A 20,150-nucleotide genomic window follows, 5' to 3' on the forward strand; every position below is an offset into this window, starting at 1 on the left:
CCCCTTTAACAAGGGGAACCCCAGATCCTGGCCTCCCCCCCATGTGAATTGGTAATGGGGTACATTGTACCCCTACCATTTCACAAAAAAAAGTGTCAAAAATGGTAAAAAAGCCAAGAGACAGCTCGGAACAAGTCCTTTATTAAAAAAATAAAAAAATTAAAATGTCCAGCTGCCCGACGGACCGAAAAAATAAAAATAAAAACTAGAATAGGTGGAGAGCCCTAATGTAATGGATACTTGATATAAAACAACTGGCGTGGCTGTGAATTAGAAGAAATCATAAATATTATGTAACAACAGATGCTTCATACCTCATCGGAGAGTATTGCAAACTAAGAAACAAAACCATTTCCTATTGCTGTTCTGCCACTCTCCGCCCATTAGAGTTTCTGATATAAATACCAGAGATGGAGCTACAACACAGATATTCACTCCGATAAGCAGCCATGAGACTGTCCACAGTTGGGGCCCTCTCTGTCCTCCTGGGGATTTTCCTGCTGTGTCTTCCGGTAAGTGTTTTGGTGATGGGAAGGTGATTGGGCACATTGTCTTTTAAAGCTGGGCTCCTCAGCCTCACCCAACCTGTGAGCCACATGCAGTGAAGGACAGTCATTCACAGTGAATGGTTAGATGGGAATGTAAAATCCGAAGAATTTTCATTACTATGTATTGTTTATGTAAGCATGTTGTTTATGCAGAAAAAGGCGCAGCACCAATTCTCATATAATACTATAATACTGAGAGTATTAGTTCTGATAGTAGGTGGTGGTATCAGCTAAAATGTATATAAATATTTATATACATTTTAGCTGATACCACCACCTACTATCAGAACTAATACTCTCAGTATTATAGTATTATATGAGAATTGGTGCTGCGCCTTTTTTTTTGCGCCATGAACTTTAATGGCATCCCAGTCTTAGTCCGTAAGGTTTAATATTGAGTTGGCCCACCCTTTGCAGCTATAACTGTATAACAACTTCAACTCTTCTGGGAAGGCTGTCCACAAGGTTTAGGAGTGTGTCTATGAGAATGTTTGACCATTCTTCCAGAAGCGCATTTGTGAGGTCAGACACAGATGTTGGACAAGAAGGCCTGGCTTGCAGTCTCCATTCTAATGTGGAGGCCAGTCAAGTTCCTTCACCCAAAACTCGCTCATCCATGTCTTTATAGACCTTGCGTGGTGCACTAGTCCAAATCATTTGGTGGAGGGGGGGATTATGGTGTGGGGTTATTTTTCAGGGGTTGGGCTTGGCCCCTTAGTTCCAGTGCAGGGAACTCTTAAGGCATCAACTGGGAACAGTTTGGGGATGGCCTCTTCCTGTTCCAACATGACTGCGCACCACTGAACAAACAAGGTCCACAAAGACATGGACTTAGCAAGGGTGGTGGAAAATTTACTTCACATGCACAAATTCACATTCAGGCCCGGACTGACCATTGGGCACAGCGAGCCGGGCCGGGCCAGGGCCGCTATAGCAGACAGAGAAGCCGCACAGGCTTGTCTTTCCTCTGTGGTGACTGCCGCTCACGGATGGGAAGTGGGAGTACAGTGATGTCAGATAGTTAGAGGGACAGCGGAGAAGGATGCAGCAATCACTACCTGGGCTTGCGGTAGGGAGCCCCATGAATGGTGGTTGCAGTTCCCACAATCAGCGGTCTGCACTGTGCTGGCATCTGCGCCTAGTGTACAGCCGGAGTCACTGAGCTGCAGAACTCCACACGGAGAGGAGGGTAGGGGAGGAGGGGGGTGGTCAATTGGGAGCAGGCAGGAGCAGCGCCAGGTGGGTATTTCTCCAACTACCCTCATCTGCAGCCCATACATGACAAATGATGCTGGAGCGTGTGGAGCAGCGTTTTGATTGCAAATACTGTCTGAAGGTTCCTTGTCTTGCGTGCTGTCTCTGCTGTCCATGTCCTCAGCTCAGCCATGCCCCCTCCCTGTGTGCAGCAGAGAATGCCCGGAGCATGCAGTGAAGTTTTCAAGGTCTGTTTTCCTGTGTTGTAATGCAGATGTCTAAATGTGAAGGGGGTGAGGGGTGGCTGCACAAAATTGGCTGGGGCAGCTGTAGTGATATGGTGTCTGCATGGGGCAAAACATTGCTGTTGTGTCACCATGTCAACCCTTACATGGCCAGCTTTGTGTCAACCAGGAGCAGATCAATCTTATGGGGGATTTGAGGGCTTCAAGATCTGCTTGTCACTGAACTTTATTTCAAGCAAGGACTACTCTGTCCCAACTCACTCCAAACCTCAATTGTTATGAGCACACAGCCTGTAAGCATGCAATGTTTTGTAAATGAGAATCCACCCTGTTAACCACTTGCTTACGGGGCACTTAAACTCCCCTCCTGTCCAGACCAATTTTCAGCTTTCAGCGCTGACGCACTTTGAATGACAATCGCACGGTCATACAACACTGTACCCATTTTTTTCCCACAAATAGAGCTTTCTTTTGGTGGTATTTGATCACCTCTGTGGTTTTTATTTTTTGTTAAAAAAATGTAAAAAGACCGATTTTTTTTTTTTTTAATATTTTGTTATAAAATTTTAAAAAAGGTAATTTTTCTCCTTCATTGATGTACGCTGATGAAGCGGCACTGATGGGCACCAATAGGTGGCAGTGATGGGCACTGATGGGTGGCAATAATGGGCACTGATCGGTTACACTGATAGGCAGCACTGCGAGGTGGCACTGATTGGCACCACTGGTGGGCATTGATAGGTGGCACTTGTGGGCATTGATAGGTAGCACTTGTAGGCATTGATAGGTGGCACTCATGGGCATTGATAGGTGGCAATGGTGGGTGGCACTGGCAGGGGGTACTGGTGGCACATATGAGGCAGAATTGCCTCTTCCTCTTCGGGACCGATGTCCCTTGTTGTTAAGCCGGTGATCAGATTTTTCTTCTCCACGCGCTGTCAGCGTGAGGAGAAAAAAAAAAAATGATCACAGAGCTTTTGTTTTGATCATGTGATCAACTGTCATTGGCTGACAGCTGATCACACGGTAAGGGGCCGGGACTGGCCCCTTACTCGGTTCGGTGATCACCTGAGTCTCAGTGACTCAGTGACCACAGCGCGCTCCGCATGTGCCCTGCAAGGCGCATGCACAGGGGAGGCCGTCGAATGACGGCCTCCCGGAAATTCAGGTCCGCGCTGTGGCCGTCATACGGCTATAGCGCGGATGTCAAGTGGTTAAAGATGCATATAGTTTCAGCAAGAAGAGGAAACAGAGTTTTTATACCTGGCTGTTTTAGATTGCAGGGTGACCCCCTCTGACGTCACGGGGAATGCCACAGGGAAGTCCCCATGCATCAGAGGGGGTGGGGTCACCGGGTGGCCCCGCCCTTCGTTATATAAGAACCGTCAGAAGAGGAGAAGCGTCACACAGCGGGAGCTTTCCATCCAATCGTGGATGCATAGCGGCCCGAGAAGAAGATGAAGAAAAGAAGATGAAGACAAGGAGGCGCCGTGGAGGAAGATGCTGGACGAGAACACCAGAAGAACCATAACAACCAGAAGAACCAGAAGAGGAAGAGGATAGAGGAAGAAACCGACGCATGAAGGAAGAAAGAAGTTAGAAGAAAGAAGATAGAAGAAATAAAGGAATTGTCAAAAACTGTCTCTTGTCATTTTTAACATTTTTGACAGTTTTTTAGTGAAATGGTAGGGGTACTTTTGTACCCCCTTACCATTTCACACAGGGGGGAGGGCCGGGATCTGGGGGTCCCCTTGTTAAAGGGGGCTTCCAGATTCCGATAAGCCTCCCGCCCGCAGACCCCCACAACCACCGGCCAGGGTTGTGGGGATGAGGCCCTTGTCCTCATCAACATGGGGACAAGGTGCTTTGGGGGGCTACCCTCCCAATATTGAGGGCATGTGGCCTGGTACGGTTCAGGAGGGGGGGTGCTCTCTCGTCCCCCCCTCTTTTCCTGCGGCCTGCCATGTTGAGTGCTCGGATAAGGGTCTGGTATGGATTTTTGGGGGGACTCCACGCCAATTTTTTTTTTTAATTTTGGTGCGGGGTTCCCCTTAAAATCCATACCAGACCTGAAGGGTTTATTTTTTTATTTTGGCACGGGGTTCCCCTTAATATCCATACCAGACCTCAAGGGCCTGGTATTGAATTTAGGGGGACCCACCACGTCATTTTTTTTTTAAATTTTGGTTCGGGGTTCCCCTGTGGAGAATTCCCATGCCGTTTTTATCAATGAACTTTTATGTGTATTGTCGGGAGACTCGGGACCGGCAATTTTTTCCTTTGAAATGTCATTTTTCTGTCAGACTGTTCTAAGCACCGGAAACATGTGCCCCTTTACAGGCATACTGTAGACACCCCCCAGGTACGAAATTTAAAGGAATATTACACTTTTATTGTTTGACTTTAAGCATTATTAAAATCACTGCTCCCGAAAAAACGGCTGTTTTTAAAACTTATTTTTGCATTGATCCATGTCCCCTGGGGCAGGACCCGGGTCCCCAATCACTTTTTAGGACAATACCATGCATATTAGCCTTTAAAATGAGCACTTTTGATTTCTCCCATAGACTTTTAAAGGGTGTTCCGTGGCTTTTGAATTTGCCGCGAACACCCCAAATTGTTCCCTGTTCGGTGAACTGGCGAACAGCCGATGTTCGAGTCGAACATGAGTTCGACTCGAACTCGAAGCTCATCCCTATTTAAAACTACTCGCGGCTATTAATGCATTGCAGGTCCGACAATACACATAGAAGTTCACTGATAAAAACGGCATGGGAATTCCCCACAGGGGAACCCTGAATCAAAATTAAAAAAAAAAAATGACGTAGGGGGGTCCCCCTAAATTCCATACCAGGCCCTTCAGGTCTGGTATGGATATTAAGGGGAACCCCGGCCAAATATTTTTTTCAAAAATGGCGTGGGGTCCCCCTCAAAATCTATACCAGACCCTTCAGGTCTGGTATGGATTTTAAGGGGAACCCCAGCCAAAATTAAAAAAAAAAAAAAACGATGTGGGGTCCCCCTAAAAATCCATACCAGACCCTTATCCGAGCACGCAACCTGGCAGGCCGCAGGAAAAGAGGGGGGGACGAGAGAGCGGGCCCCCCCTCCTGAACCGTACCAGGCCACATGCCCTCAACATTGGGAGGCCCCCCAAAACACCTTGTCGCCATGATGATGAGGACAAGGGCCTCATCCCCACAACCCTGGCCCATGGTTGTGGGGGTCTGCGGGCGGAGGGCTTATCGGAATCTGGAAGCCCCCTTTAACAAAGGGACCCCCAGATCCCGGCCCTCCCCACTGTGTGAAATGGTAAGGGGGTATTTGTACCCCTACCATTTCACTAAAAAACTGTCAAAAATGTTAAAAATGACAAGAGACGGTTTTTGACAATTCCTTTATTTAAATGCTTCTTCTTTCCATCTTCTATCTTCTATCTTCCTTCGGTTTCTTCCTCCATCTTCTTCTTCTCCTGGTTCTTCTGGTTCTTCCTCCGGTGTTCTCTTCCGACATCTTCCTCCGCGGCGTCTTCCTCCCTTCTTCGTTCTCGGGCCGCTCCGCATCCATGATGGGAGGCTCCCGCTGTGTGACGCTTCTTGTCTTCTGACGGTTCTTAAATAATGGAGGGCGGGGCCACCCGGTGACCCGCCCCCTCTGACGCACGGGGACTTGACGGGGACTTCCCTGAGGCTTTCCCCGTGATGTCAGAGGGGGCGGGGTCACCCATTACGTAACGCCCTGGACAAGAACACCGGAGCAAGAAGCAAAGGATCGAAGGAAGAACCAGAAGAAGAAGAAGATGGAGGAAGAAACCGAAGGAAGATAGAAGAAAGAAGATAGAAGAAAGAAGATGGAAAGAAGAAGCATTTAAATAAAGGAATTGTCAAAAACCGTCTCTTGTCATTTTCTAACATTTTTTATAATTTTTTGTGAAATGGTAGGGGTACTTTTGTACCCCTTTACCATTTCACACAGGGGGGGGGCAGGATCTGGGGGTCCCCTTGTTAAAGGGGGCTTCCAGATTCCGATAACCCCCCTGCCCGCAGACCCCCACAACCACCGGGTAAGGGTTGTGGGGATGAGGCCCTTGTCCTCATAAACATGGGGACAAGGTGCTTTGGGGGGGACCAGGGGACCAGAGATTCCCGCTCTCTCATCCCCCCTCTTTTCCTGCGGCCTGCCAGGTTGAATGCTTGGATAAGGGTCTGGTATGGATTTTTGGGGGGACCCCACGCCATTTTTTTTTTTAATTTTGGCCTGGGGTTCCCTTAAAATCCATACCAGACCTGAATGGTCTGGTATGGATTTTGAAGGGGACCCCCACGCCTTTTCTTTTTAAAAATTTTGGCGCGGGGTTCCCCTTAATATCCATTCCAGACCTGAAGGGCCTGGTATGGAATTTAGGGGGACCCTAACACCATTTTTAAAATTCCCCGTGGGGAAATCCCATGTCGTTTTTATCAATGAACTTATATGTGTATTGTCGGACCGACAATTCATATAGCCGCGAGTACTTTTAAATGACTTTTTTTCCTTTGAAATGTCATTTTGCTGTCAGACTGTTCTAAACACGGGAAACATGCGCCCCTTTACAGGCATACTATAGACACCCCCAGGTACGAAATTTAAAGGAATATTACACTTTTATTGTTTGACTTTAAGCATTATTAAAATCACTGCTTCCGAAAAAACGGCCGTTTTTAAATCTTTTTTTTGCATTGATACGTGTCCCCTGGGGCAGGACCCGGGTCCCCAAACACTTTTTATGACAATACCATGCATATAAGCCTTTAAAATTAGCACTTTTGATTTCTCCCATAGACTTTTAAAGGGTGTTCCGCATCTTTCGAATTTGCTGTGAACATCCCAAATTGTTCGCTGTTCGGCGAACTTGCGAACAGCCGATGTTCGAGTTGAACATGAGTTCGTCTCAAACTCGAAGCTCATCCCTAAACACCACCAATTTTCTTCAGGTAGCTTTAGGTGCACACTGTGCAGAGGACGCACTACACTAACTGCAAATACTGTAGCTAATAGGTCTAATAGGATCAGAAGAACACCACCAATTTTCTTCAGGTAGCTGTAAATACTGTAAAAACACCTGCCTGCCTGTCAGCAGGCATGTACTGGCCATCGGGACTACCGGGAGATTCCCAGGGGGGCCGATGGCTCAGTGGGCCAGTCAGGTGCGGTCCTGGAGCCGCTCCTCTATGACAGTGAGTGATCGCAATTTCACTCCTGTCAGGATGAGCAGCTTCCGTCATATGCTGTTGGAGAGAGCATTAGGCATTATGCTCCCTCCAGCCTGCAGGGGGAGATAGACCAATGGCAGACTTTCCTTCCTCTCTCCCCTATCACTTGTTATCACATGACTGGAGAGAGGAACGAGAAGCTGCCTTCAAAACGGTGTGTACATGTGGGAGGGGGAGGAGAGGGAGGACACTGATGTGAAAGGCTGCTGATGGGGGCTCTCTGGTGGGGACTGTGATGTGAAGGGAGCTGCTGGTGGGGACTGTGATGTGAAGGGAGCTGCTGGTGGGGACTGTGATGTGAAGTGGGCTGCTGGTGGGGACTGTGATGTGAAGGGAGCTGCTGATTGGGACACTCTGATGTAAGGGGGACGCTGTTGGGGACACTCTGATGTAAGGGGGACGCTGTTGGGGACACTCTGATGTAAGGGGGACGCTGTTGGGGACACTCTGATGTAAGAGGGACGCTGTTGGGGACACTCTGATGTAAGGGGGATGCTGTTGGGGACACTCTGATGTAAGGGGGCGCTGTTGGGGACACTCTGATGTAAGGGGGGGTGCTGTTGGGGACACTCAAAATTAAAGTGGGCCAGTCATGAGGAAGTCCAGGGCCAAATTTTTGTCCCAGTCCAGCCCTGCCTGTCAGTAGGAAGAGAATAACAGAAACGGATCTAGCTAAACTGAATACAGTGTATACATTGTATATACACACAACACCTAGGATGCATATATATACAAAATACACTGTAAGTGTAGCTAACTGACTCGCCTGCCTACTCTTACTCTAACTTAAATGACACTGTCTCTCTATCTCTCTCTCTCTCTCAACGCCGAAACACACTACACAGGGCCGATGTGCAGGTACAGGTAGCCTTTTATAGTGTGGGGCGTGTACTAAACCCCCTGAGCCATAATTGGCCAAAGCCACCCTGGCTTTGGCCAATTACGGCTCTCTGTACAGACTTCGCTGTGATTGGCCAAGCATGCAGCTCATAGTGCATGCTTGGCCAATCATCAGCAAGCAATGCACTACGATGCCGCAGTGAATTATGGGCCGTGACGCGCCACTTCAATTTGGTGCGAACGGCCCATATCGTTCGTAATTCAACGAACGGTCGAACATGCGATGTTCGAGTCAAACATGGGTTCGTCTCGAATTCGAAGCTCATCCCTACTCATAACTAATGTCCTCCAGACCCTTTATTAGCTTTGTTGCCCTTCTTTGTACTCGCTCCATTTCCAGTACATCCTTCCTGAGGACTGGTGCTCAGAACTGGACAGCATACTCCAGGTGCGGCCGGACCAGAGTCTTGTAGAGCGGGAGAATTATTGTTTTAGCTCTGGAATTAATCCCCTTTTTAATGCATGCCAATATTCTGTTTGCTTTGTTAGCAGCAGCTTGGCTGCTGCTTGGGGTTCAGCTTTGATTCTGCTTTAGGCAGCTGAATACTGTTCTTAGTGTTCTTTTTTAGAGCCCACACAGCATAAATGAATGTAACAATCCTCATTTTCACATCTGCTTCCTGCTTCGGCACTTCAGCTCCTGCTGCTTTACTCCCAGCTGCTCCAGTGGGCGTGTGCAGTGTTTGGACTTGTAGCATCCCTGAAGGGTGATGTGCCCCGGGTTCCCGGCACTAGGGACATCCCTGCATGTGACTCTATAAATAAATTCATGGCAAAAATATGTTTTTGTTTGTTTCAGCTGAAAAAAGTGGACGGTGTCCTTATTTAGGGGTGCCCAATATCGTCAAGCTGATGAAATGTCCGTCTGTCATCGATATTAGCTGCAAGAAAGATGAAGACTGTGGAGGTCATCGGAAGTGCTGCAAGGAGTACTGCATCAACAAATGCAAGACCCCTGTGTGTGAGTCAACTTACTTGCAAAATATTTCAGCAATCTCATCTGGAAGTTTTTAAACGAGACAGTCCATGGGTTCTAATCCTTCCAAAACTAGATGAAAAGTTATTGGCTTGATATACACTTTAACATAAAGTGTGCCTAAGAGTGCATGCACATGGACATTTGCAGGCAGTTTTTATTCCTAGCATACATTTCCTGAAATATCCTGTGCTTCGGGAGCCATAGGTGCTGCATACAGATTGACATACAAGTGAATGGCTCAATGTGGCATTTGTGGCTCCTCAGGTGGTGCATGCACCTTAAAAGAAGAAAAAGATGGTGGCACGTCATTAAAATCCAATGCAACTGTAATTTTTTTGTTATAGAAGGACAAAGCCCCATCTGGAACCTCCTCAACCTCCTCCAATGTGTTTCATCCAAGAATGGGCTTAATGTTGCCATCTCTAAGAGTAAGCCCAGTCTCGATTGAAGCATATTGAAGGAGGAGGTCTGAGGTGGGGCTTTGTCTATTCGGGACAATAAATTTACAGCTGTATTGGATGCCGACAGCTTCTTTTTTTTTTTGGATGAACCAGTAACTTTGGGCACAGGATGAGCTTCTGCTTAGCTTTGGCACTGGACCAGCCAATGGGGTGACCCAATGGAAAGGTCTTGGGAGCAGTTAATTTCTCTCTATTACTTCACCCAAATCAAGAACAAGTAACATGAGAGCTGCCATTATAGTCTACACACTTCCAGGGCCCACTGCTGGGGATAGGCATCCCCATTGAAGAACAACAGTGCAAAGAATTACCTTTCAGCTTATTTACTCAGTAGCTCATTAGAATTTTTCTGCGTCACCCATCACCTCACTCTCAGTTACAATATCCGTATTTTACTATTGGACACAAGAAATGCACTCCTCCATACCTTCAAAAAATTCCTGTAAATATCGTGCTGGGGAGTGTCTATAGTATGCCTGTAAAGTGGCATACTGTTCCGTGTTTGAACAGTACCACAACAAAATTACATTTCTAAAGAAAAAAAGTAATTTAAAACTGATCGCGGCTGTAATGAATTGTCGGGTCTTGGCAATATAGATAAAAATCATTGAAAATAATGGCATGAGTCCCCCCCCCCCATCCATTACCAGGCCTTTGGGTCTGGCATGAATATTAAGGGGAACCCCGAATCAAAATTTTTTTTAAAAATTGCGTTTGGGCCCCCCCAAAATCCATACCAGGCCCTTTAGGTCTGGTATGGAAATTAAGGGGAACCCTGCGCCAAAATAAAAAAAATGGCTTAGGGGTCCCCCTAAAAATCCATACCAGACCCTTATCCGAGCACGCAACCTGGCAGGCCACAGGAAAAGAGGGGGGACGAAAGAGCACCCCCCCTCCTAAACTGTACCAGCCACATGCCCTCAACATGGGGAGGGTGCTTTGGAGTAGCCCCCAAAAGCACCTTGTCCCCATGTTGATGGGGACAAGGGCATCATCCCCACAACCTTTGCCCGGTGGTTGTGGGGGTCTGCGGGCAGGGGGCTTATTGGAATCTGGAAGCCCCCTTTAACAAAGAGACCCCCAGATCCTGGCCTCCCCCCTATGTGGATTGGTAATGGGTACATTGTACCCCTACCATTTCACAAAAAAAGTGTCAAAAATAGTAAAAAAGACAGGATACACTTTGGATACAATTAAGTCCTTAATTAAAAGATAAAAAAAAAATAAAAATGTCCCGCGATGTAATTCCATCTCACGCTGCCGCCGAGCCGAAAAAAGAAAAAGCAGCAACACCTCTGCCTCCATGGGAGGCTCCCGCCGAGTGACGCTTCTTCTTGGTGACAGCTGTTATATAGCTGAGGGCGGGGCCACTCGTTGACGTAAACAGGCTGCCCTGCTTCCCTCTGACATCACGTGGCGTTAGAGGGGGTGGGGTCACCCATTTACATCACCGGGTGGCCCCTCCGTCAGCTATATAACAGCTGTCATCGAGAGGAAGCGTCACTCGGTGGGATCCTCCCATGGAGGCGGAGTGTTGCGGCTTTTTTTTTTTTTTCGGCTCGGCGGCAGCGTGAGATGGACCTACATCGTGGGACATTTTTATTTTTGTATTTCTTAATAAAGGACTTGTCCCTAAGTGTTTCCTGTCTTTTTTTACAATTTTTAACACTTTTTTTGTGACATGGTAGGGGTACAATGTACCCGTTACCAATTCACATGGGGGGTAGGCCGGCATCTGGGGGTCCACTTGTTAAAGGGGGCTTCCAGATTCTGATAAGCCCCCCTGCCTGCACATCCCCACAGCCACGGGGCAAGGGTTGTGGGGATGAGCCCCTTGTCTCCATCGACATGGGGACAAGGTGCTTTGGGGGGCTACTCCAAAGCACCCTCCCCATGTTGAGGGCATGTGGCCTGGTACGGTTCAGGAGGGGAGGCGCTCTCTCATCCCCCCTCTTTTCCTGTGGCCTGCCAGGTTGCATGCTCGGACAAGGGTCTGGTAAAATTTGGTGCAGGGTTCCTCTTAATATCCATACCAGACCTGAAGGGCCTGGTATGGATTTTGGGGGGATCCCCACGCAATTTAAAAAAAAATAAATTGGTTCGGGGATCCCCTTAATATTCATACCAGACAAAAAGGGCCTGGTAAGGACTGGGGGGGGGGACACCTGCCTTTATTTTCAATGAGTTTTATCTATATTGCCGACACTCGACAATTCAATACAACAGCGATCGGTTTTAAATGACTTTTTTAATTTAGAAATGTCATTTTTCTGTGGTATTGTTCTAAACACGGAAAAATTGCGCCACTTTACAGACAAACTATAGACAACCCCCAGGCACGATATTTGAAGGAATATTTCATTTTTATTGCTTCACTTTAAGCATTATTAAAATCACTGCTCCCGAAAAAATGGCCGTTTTTAAAACATTTTTTGCATTGATACATGTCCCCTGGGGCAGGACCCAGGTCCCCAAACACTTTTTATGACAATAACTTGTACATAAGCCTTTAAAATTAGCACTTTTGATTTTTCATGTTCTTGTCCCATAGACTTTAACGATGTTCATCCAAATTTTTTGCCTGTTCGCATGTTCTGGTGCGTACCGATTCCGGGGGGGTTCGGCTCATCCTTATTCATTAGCAAAGCTCTTAGTTTCTGCACCAGAAGAGGTTACACCCTAATGTTCCTCCAGAGTCACACACTACCGTATTAATATTATACATTTATATAGCTCTGACATATACCGCAGTGCTGTACAGAGAACACTGAGCCAGTCACATCTCTGTACCAGCAGAGCTTACACTCTAATTATAATTATCTTTATTATTATTTTTTTTTATTAATTATTGTCTTTCTTTCACAGTCATTTAAGTGTCAGGATAGGAATCCGTTAAGGACATTTATGGAGAGATGAGATCAGCATCACCTCATTGTGATTAGCAGGACGTCACCCGACGCAGGAATTGTCTTTAAATAAAGAATTCTTCAACCCCGATATAACATTTTCTGTTTTCCTTATTCATTTCAAATTCTGACCTGTAATGATGGGTTGTTTTTACACAATATAAGATAGGGAGGCTGAACTCCGGACATAAAAACCTTGATACAAGTATATTACTCAAAAGCAACAGATGAATTTATGTCCACTTTGTGTGTAAAAAAGTTTGCAAATCCAGATATTATCATATTAAAAAAATAGCAGTTATATCATCACTGTGCTGTACATAGCCTGTGCAGAGAGCAGGGCTATGGGAGGGGTCAAGCAGGCTCCACCCACTACAAGCTACCTGCAGAAAAGTACAGGAGAGGGGGAAACAAGACCGGTCACCCTGCACAAGGAGAGATATCAATAGGGAGCGGTCTTCATTACAGGAAGCTCCTGCACAGATCTGGAAAATACAAAAAGCACCCTAATGTTCAAGAAGAATAAACATGATGAATGGACTCAGATGACACTTACTAAATTCAAAGTTCAACATCAAAGTATTTTTGCTGATCAAACAAGGGGAATGTTTTTTTGTCTGTATAACCAACACTCATCTGCAGCTTTCACTGCCATACTCTCCACTTTCCTATTCTGTACATGCTTCCCACTGTCATACCCTCCACACTCCTCTCCTGTACATACTTCCCACTGTCATACCTTCCACTCTCCCCTCCTGTACATACTTCCCACTGTCATACCCTCCACACTCCTCTCCTGTACATACTTCCCACTGTCATACCCTCCACACTCCTCTCCTGTACATACTTCCCACTGTCATACCCTCCACACTCCTCTCCTGTACATACTTCCCACTGTCATACCCTCCACACTCCTCTCCTGTACATACTTCCCACTGTCATACCCTGCACTCTCCTCTCCTGTACATACTTCCCACTGTCATACCCTCTACACTCCCCTCCTGTACATACTTCCCACTGTCATACCCTCCACACTCCTCTCCCATACATACTACCCACTGTCATACTCTCCACACTCCTCTCCCGTACATACTTCCCACTGTCATACCTTCCACTCTCCCCTCCTGTACATACTTCCCACTGTCATACCCTCTACACTCCCCTCCTGTACATACTTCCCACTGTCATACCCTCCACACTCCTCTCCCATACATACTTCCCACTGTCATACCCTCCACACTCCTCTCCTGTACATACTTCCCACTGTCATACCCTCCACACTCCTCTCCTGTACATACTTCCCACTGTCATACCCTCCATACTCCTCTCCTGTACATACTTCCCACTGTCATACCCTCCACACTCCTCTCCTGTACATACTTCCCACTGTCATACCCTCCACACTCCTCTCCTGTACATACTTCCCACTGTCATACCCTCCACACTCCCCTCCTGTACTTACTTCCCACTATCATACCCTCCACTCTCCTCTCCTGTACATACTTCCCACTGTCATACCCTCCACACTCCTCTCCTGTACATACTTCCCACTGTCATACCCTGCACTCTCCTCTCCTGTACATACTTCCCACTGTCATACCCTCTACACTCCCCTCCTGTACATACTTCCCACTGTCATACCCTCCACACTCCTCTCCCATACATACTACCCACTGTCATACTCTCCACACTCCTCTCCCGTACATACTGCCCACTGTCATACCCTCAACACTCCTCTCCTGTACATACTGCTCACTGTCATACCCTCCACATTCCTCTCCCGTACATACTACCCACTATCATACTCTCCACACTCCTCTCCTGTACATACTACCCACTGTCATATCTCCACACTCCCCTCCTGTACATACTTCCCACTGTCATAACCTCCACACTCCTCTCCCGTACATACTACCCACTGTCATACTCTCCACACTCCTCTCCTGTACATATTTCTCACTGTCATATCTTCCACACTCCTCTCCTGAACATACTGCCCACTGTCATACCCTCCACACTCCTCTCCTTTACATACTTCCCACTGTCATACCCTCTACACTCCCCTCCTGTACATACTTCCCACTGTCATACCCTCCACACTCCTCTCCCGTACATACTACCCACTGTCATACTCTCCACACTCCCCTCCTGTACATACTTCCCACTGTCATACCCTCCTCACTCCCCTCCTGTACATACTTCCCACTGTCATAACCTCCACACTCCTCTCCTGTACATGCTTTCCACTGTCATACCCTCCACACTCCTCTCCTGTACATACTTCCCACTGTCATACCCTCCACACTCATCTCCTGTACATACTGCTCACTGTCATACCCTCCACACTACTCTCCTGTACATACTTCCCACTGTCAAACCCTCCACACTCATCTCCTGTACATACTTCCCACTGTCATACCCTCCACACTCCTCTCCCGTACATACTTACCACTGTCATACCCTCCACACTCCTCTCCTGTACATACTGCTCACTGTCATATCCTTCACACTCCTCTCCTGTACATACTGCTCACTGTCATACCCTCCACACTACTCTCCTGTACATACTTCCCACTGTCAAACCCTCCACACTCGTCTCCTGTACATACTTCCCACTGTCATACCCTCCACACTCCTCTCCTGTACATACTTCCCACTGTCATACGCTCCACACTCCTCTCCTGTACATACTTCCCACTGTCATACCCTCCTCACTCCCCTCCTGTACATACTTCCAACTGTCATACCCTCAACACTCCTCTCCTGTACATACTTCCCACTGTCATACCCTCCACACTCCTCTCCTGTACATACTTCCCACTGTCATACCCTCCACACTCCTCTCCTGTACTTACTCGCCACTGTCACACCCTCCACACTCCTCTCCTGTACATACTTCCCACTGTCATACCCTCCACACTCCTCTCCCGTACATACTTACCACTGTCATACCCTCCACACTCCTCTCCTGTACATACTGCCCACTGTCATATCCTTCACACTCCTCTCCTGTACATACTGCCCATTGTCATACCCTCCACACTCCTCTCCTGTACATACTGCCCATTGTCATAACCTCCACACTCCTCTCCTTTACATACTTCCCACTGTCATACCCTCCACACTCCTCTCCTGTACATACTTCCCACTGTCATACCCTCCACACTCCTCTACTGTACATACTTCCCACTGTCATACCCTCCACACTCCTCTATTGTACATACTTCCCACTGACATATCCTCCACACTCCTCTCTTGTACATACTGCCCACTGTCATATACTCCTCACCCTTATCCTGTACATACAGCCCAGTATGCAGGAGGAATGTAATCAATTAACTAATGTCTTACTTCTGACAATTATTAATATTACTATAATTACCTTATTTTTGGATAGAATAGGTAAGAGCTAAGTTTTCTGTCAGGTTTACATGTTTGTTTTTGAGGAAGTGTCCCCTCACTTCCTGTCCTTTCATACACATACCAGAAGTCAGGGGAGCCATGTCACCCTAATTAGTAATAAAAACATTCTCAGAAGTCCTAACTAGCCCTGACTCTTCTATAATTGTCCTTTTGTCATTATCCCTATTGGACAGATTTTCTTCACTCTCTGCCTTGACAGGAAATGATTAGAAATTTCTCCAAGAGAGGCACAGATGGAAAGAGAAAAGCTAACAATGGCTCCAGCACTTTCTCACCATTCACAACAAAAGAAAAAGTTTTAACTGGAGTTGGGGTGTCTAAAAGATCCCAGAGAGTGGATAGCCACCTATTTGACTCCAAGTGGGACAGCCTGAGGAACCATCAGTCTTACGTTCTTCTACTCTCACTTTGGGAAGTGGCAGTGCTGAAGAGACCAGACCAGTTGGGTAATGAGCAGAGTACCTATTTTTTTATTCTTTAGGTCCTCCCCTAAAGCAAACCCCCACAGCTGACATAATTTCAGACGAAGCCCACCAGCTTGCTCTTGTCATGAGGATACCAGTACACATCCTTCATTTTTTTAAATGTAACCTCCAAAGACTTAAATTGTGTAAAAAGGTATATTCTATCCACCTGTGAGTACCTCTGCTGCCCAGAGCTTTAGGTGCTTAAGCAGCTGCCATACTTTTACACTTTTATTTTTAGGTACCATCAGTAAATTTCACAATGATAGTGACATATTACAGAAGAGTCTTGATAAAATGGTGGCATGACAAATGAAATTCAACCTCTTTGTGTCTGCAATCTGTAGAGTACTATTCCTAGATATGGGTCCCCATGGCAATGGTACATTAATCTATAGTCCAATAATGATCAGAAACTAATCAGCATGATTCCCAATCATGTAATCACCATGACAGCTGTGATTTGATGATCACGTGAGGTTTGACAAATTTCTCCCCCTAGAGCTGTCGCTGTATTTCTTCCTCTGTTCTCCAGTGTTGAAAAGAAATAGAGTCTCCTCTTTTTTAGGTTTAAATAAAAATGTATGTTTTTCATATTAATTTATTTGTAGCACATAAAAATTGTATATTTCCTTAGGGATGAACTCGAACATTAGGTGTTCGCCGAACAGCAAATATTATGGGGTATTCGTGGCAAATTTGAGTGCCGCAGAACACCCCATAATGCACTGCGAGATCTCAGTGCATTGAGGTCTGATGATTGGCCAAAGCATGCACCTGACCTGCATGCTTTGGCCAATTACAGCGCGCTCTGCTGCGAGAGCCATAATTGGACAAACGCAGGGTGCCTTTGGCCAATCATGGCTCAAGGGGACTAGGTCCACGCTCCACACTATATAAGGCTGCTTACATAGCGGCCGTGTTTAGTGTGTGACTGTGGAGATAGATTGAGCAGGCAGGATTAGGCAGGCAGGTTAGTTAGTAGCAGTGTATTTATTATATATATATATACAGTCTAGTATATATACTCTGCATTTAATGTAGACTAGATATTCAGTGTAGACTCCATATTCAGTAGACATGTGCATTCGTTTTTGTCCGAATGCATTTTCGTCCAAATTTCAGGTATTTTCGTTATTGTTTTAACAAACGATAACGAAAGTGCAGAATCTGAAAAACGAAAGATCTGACATAAACAAATGCTTTATTTTCATTTTCGTTGCTACAACAGTTCAATATAGATAGGAGATTCGACATGATGATGACAATAACAATCTGTGTCCATCAAACCTGTGGTCGAATGTGCCTAACCTTAGCTCTATTAGTCCAAGATTATTCTACATAGAGAGAAAAGATTCGACATAGAGAGAAAAGATTCGACGTAGGGGAGAAAAGATTCGACGTAGGGGAGAAAAGATTCGACGTAGGGGAGAAAAGATAAATAAAAATAATGATGATGATGAATGTTATTGGCTGATTGTAACCAAAGAGGAGGAGCAGTAAAATAGCTAGAACTAAGTACACATGTACTTTGGCTTATGGTGTCTGTTGAAAGTTCTAAGAAGATTCGACAGAGCAGGTAAACTATATGGCGTCGTACAGTTTAGCTGCTCCGTCTAATCTTCTTTGAACATTCGACAGACACCATAAGCCTTCAATGACAGATTCGACCTTAATTTGGATTTTCGGACGAATGCAATTTTTAACGAAAAACAAAATAAATAAAAATGAATTTCGGGAGTAACTAAATAAATTTATTTTTCGGACGAAAACGAAATTCCGAAACAAAATATTTCAGTGTGCACATGTCTAATATTCAGTCAGTGCAGGCAGTGTAGTATATATAACACAGTGTATTGAAGTGGTTAAGGGGAACCCCGTGCCAAAATAAAAAAAAATGCTGTGGAGGTCCCCCCAAAATCTATACCAGGCCCTTCAGGTCTGGTATGGATTTTAAGTGGAACCCCGCGCCAATTGTTTTTTTTAAATGGCGTGGGGGTCCCCCCAAAATCCATACCAGACCCTTATATGAGCAAGCAGCCATGGCAGGCCAGGAAAGGGGGGGGGGGCGAGTGAGCACCACCCCTCCTGAACCGTACCAGGCCAATTGCCCTCAACATTGTTCCCCTACCCATTTACCAAAAAAAGTATCAAAAAAAGGATAAATGACAGGAAACAGTTTTTGACAATTCCTTTATTAAAAAAAAAAAAAGTGTCTTGCGAAGTCCATTTATCTTCAATCACGGCGCCCGACAGACCCAGAAAAAAAAAAAAGCTCCACCTCGACTGCCGACTGCTGTCTCTTTGCTGTGACAGCTGCTTTTTTTTTCCAATAAAGGAATTGTCAAAAACCTGTCGTTTTTACTTTGACACTTTTTTTGGTGAATGGGTAAGGGTACAATGTACCCCATACCCATTATCATAGGGGGGGACCAGGATCTGGTCTTGTTAAAGGGGACTTACAGATTCCAATAAGGCCCCACAGACCCCCCACAACCACCAGGCAACGGTTGTAGGGATGAGGTCCTTTTCCCCATCAACTTGAGGACAAGGTGCTTTGGGGGGGCCCCAATGCACCCTCCCCATGTTGAGGGCAAGCAGCCTGGTATGGTTCAGGAGGGGGGGTGCTTGCTCGTCCCCCCCTTTCCTGGCCTGCCATGGCTGCTTGCTCAGATAAGGGTCTGGTGTGGATTTTGGGGGGGGACCCGTACGCCATTTTTTTTTACATTTTAGCATGGAGTTCCCCTTAATATCCATACCAGATGAAAAAATGTGCACTGTACCAGAGAGAAGGCACAGAACCAAGTACCACTTTGATAGATCCCAGGGAAATAATATCCAGAATTAGAACAAAATATATAAAAAACGATTTATTATAAAAAATGACAAAATAGACATCCAATTAGCAAAAAATCATCACTTAACATCATGAATAGACAAAGTTGTCTGGAAACAAAAACTAACACACATACAGACAAAACATCAGACACCAGACAGGCCAAAGACCAATAGAGCCCTATTGGTCAAATGACCATTAGGGCACTATGGATAAGTGCAATAGAAAAAGGACGGCACCACCGGGCCAGGCAGTCCTATAGAATAGCATGGAAGCAACGGCTGTGGCAACATGTCAAAGGGACCAGGGGACACTGATCCATGGCTGAGGAATTACTGCTGATATGGAACAATCCTGGGGACATCGAAAACAGAGAGCAAATCTCTGGCCGCAATGAATGGCCGCAATTGGCATGGAGTCCAATGAACTGTGATGGCCAAAAAATTATAATAAAGGGCTACTGTAGCCTATCAGATGTTCAAAAAAGAGAAACAAATAAATAAACAATGTTTCCAGATAGCTACACAAAGTATTAGTTCAATTGGCTCAAGCGGTATGTGTATGCAAGCACTGTCACTTGGAGACTGTGAGAGATTGTGAAATCAGCAGCATCCAATGGAGCTAGTGAGTTAATGAGGGAATGTTTCCAGATGGCTGAACAGTATGACAGTTCAAATGCCAATCGAAGTGTGCATAACTCACTGTCAACAGAGGACAGCGGAGGCAGCGATTTGCAGTGAAGACTAGGGATGAGCTTCGAGTTCTAGTCGAACCCATGTTCAACTTGAAAATCGCATGTTTGACCGTTCGTCGAATTACGAACGATATGGGCTGTTCGCGCCAAATTCGAGTGGCGCCTCACGGCCCATAATTCACTGCGGTATCGCAGTGCATTGCTGGCTGATGATTGGCCAAGCATGCACTATGACCCGCATGCTTGGC

The 20,150-nt window shown here is 46.1% G+C and overlaps 1 protein-coding gene across 1 annotated transcript; it reads left to right on the top strand.

The window, feature by feature from the left end:
• Positions 1-363: 363 nt before the first annotated feature.
• LOC141139019 (uncharacterized) lies at positions 364-19,727 on the top strand. Its single transcript, XM_073624790.1, has 3 exons — positions 364-512; positions 8,939-9,100; positions 12,445-19,727. Exon 3 carries the CDS (start codon positions 12,995-12,997, stop codon positions 14,369-14,371), a length of 1,377 nt encoding a protein of 458 aa, XP_073480891.1. The 5' UTR covers positions 364-512; positions 8,939-9,100; positions 12,445-12,994; the 3' UTR covers positions 14,372-19,727.
• Positions 19,728-20,150: the final 423 nt, after the last annotated feature.

Source organism: Aquarana catesbeiana, linkage group LG04 (assembly GCF_042186555.1).
Source record: "Aquarana catesbeiana isolate 2022-GZ linkage group LG04, ASM4218655v1, whole genome shotgun sequence".
In the NCBI taxonomy this organism is placed as follows: Eukaryota; Metazoa; Chordata; class Amphibia; order Anura; family Ranidae; genus Aquarana; species Aquarana catesbeiana.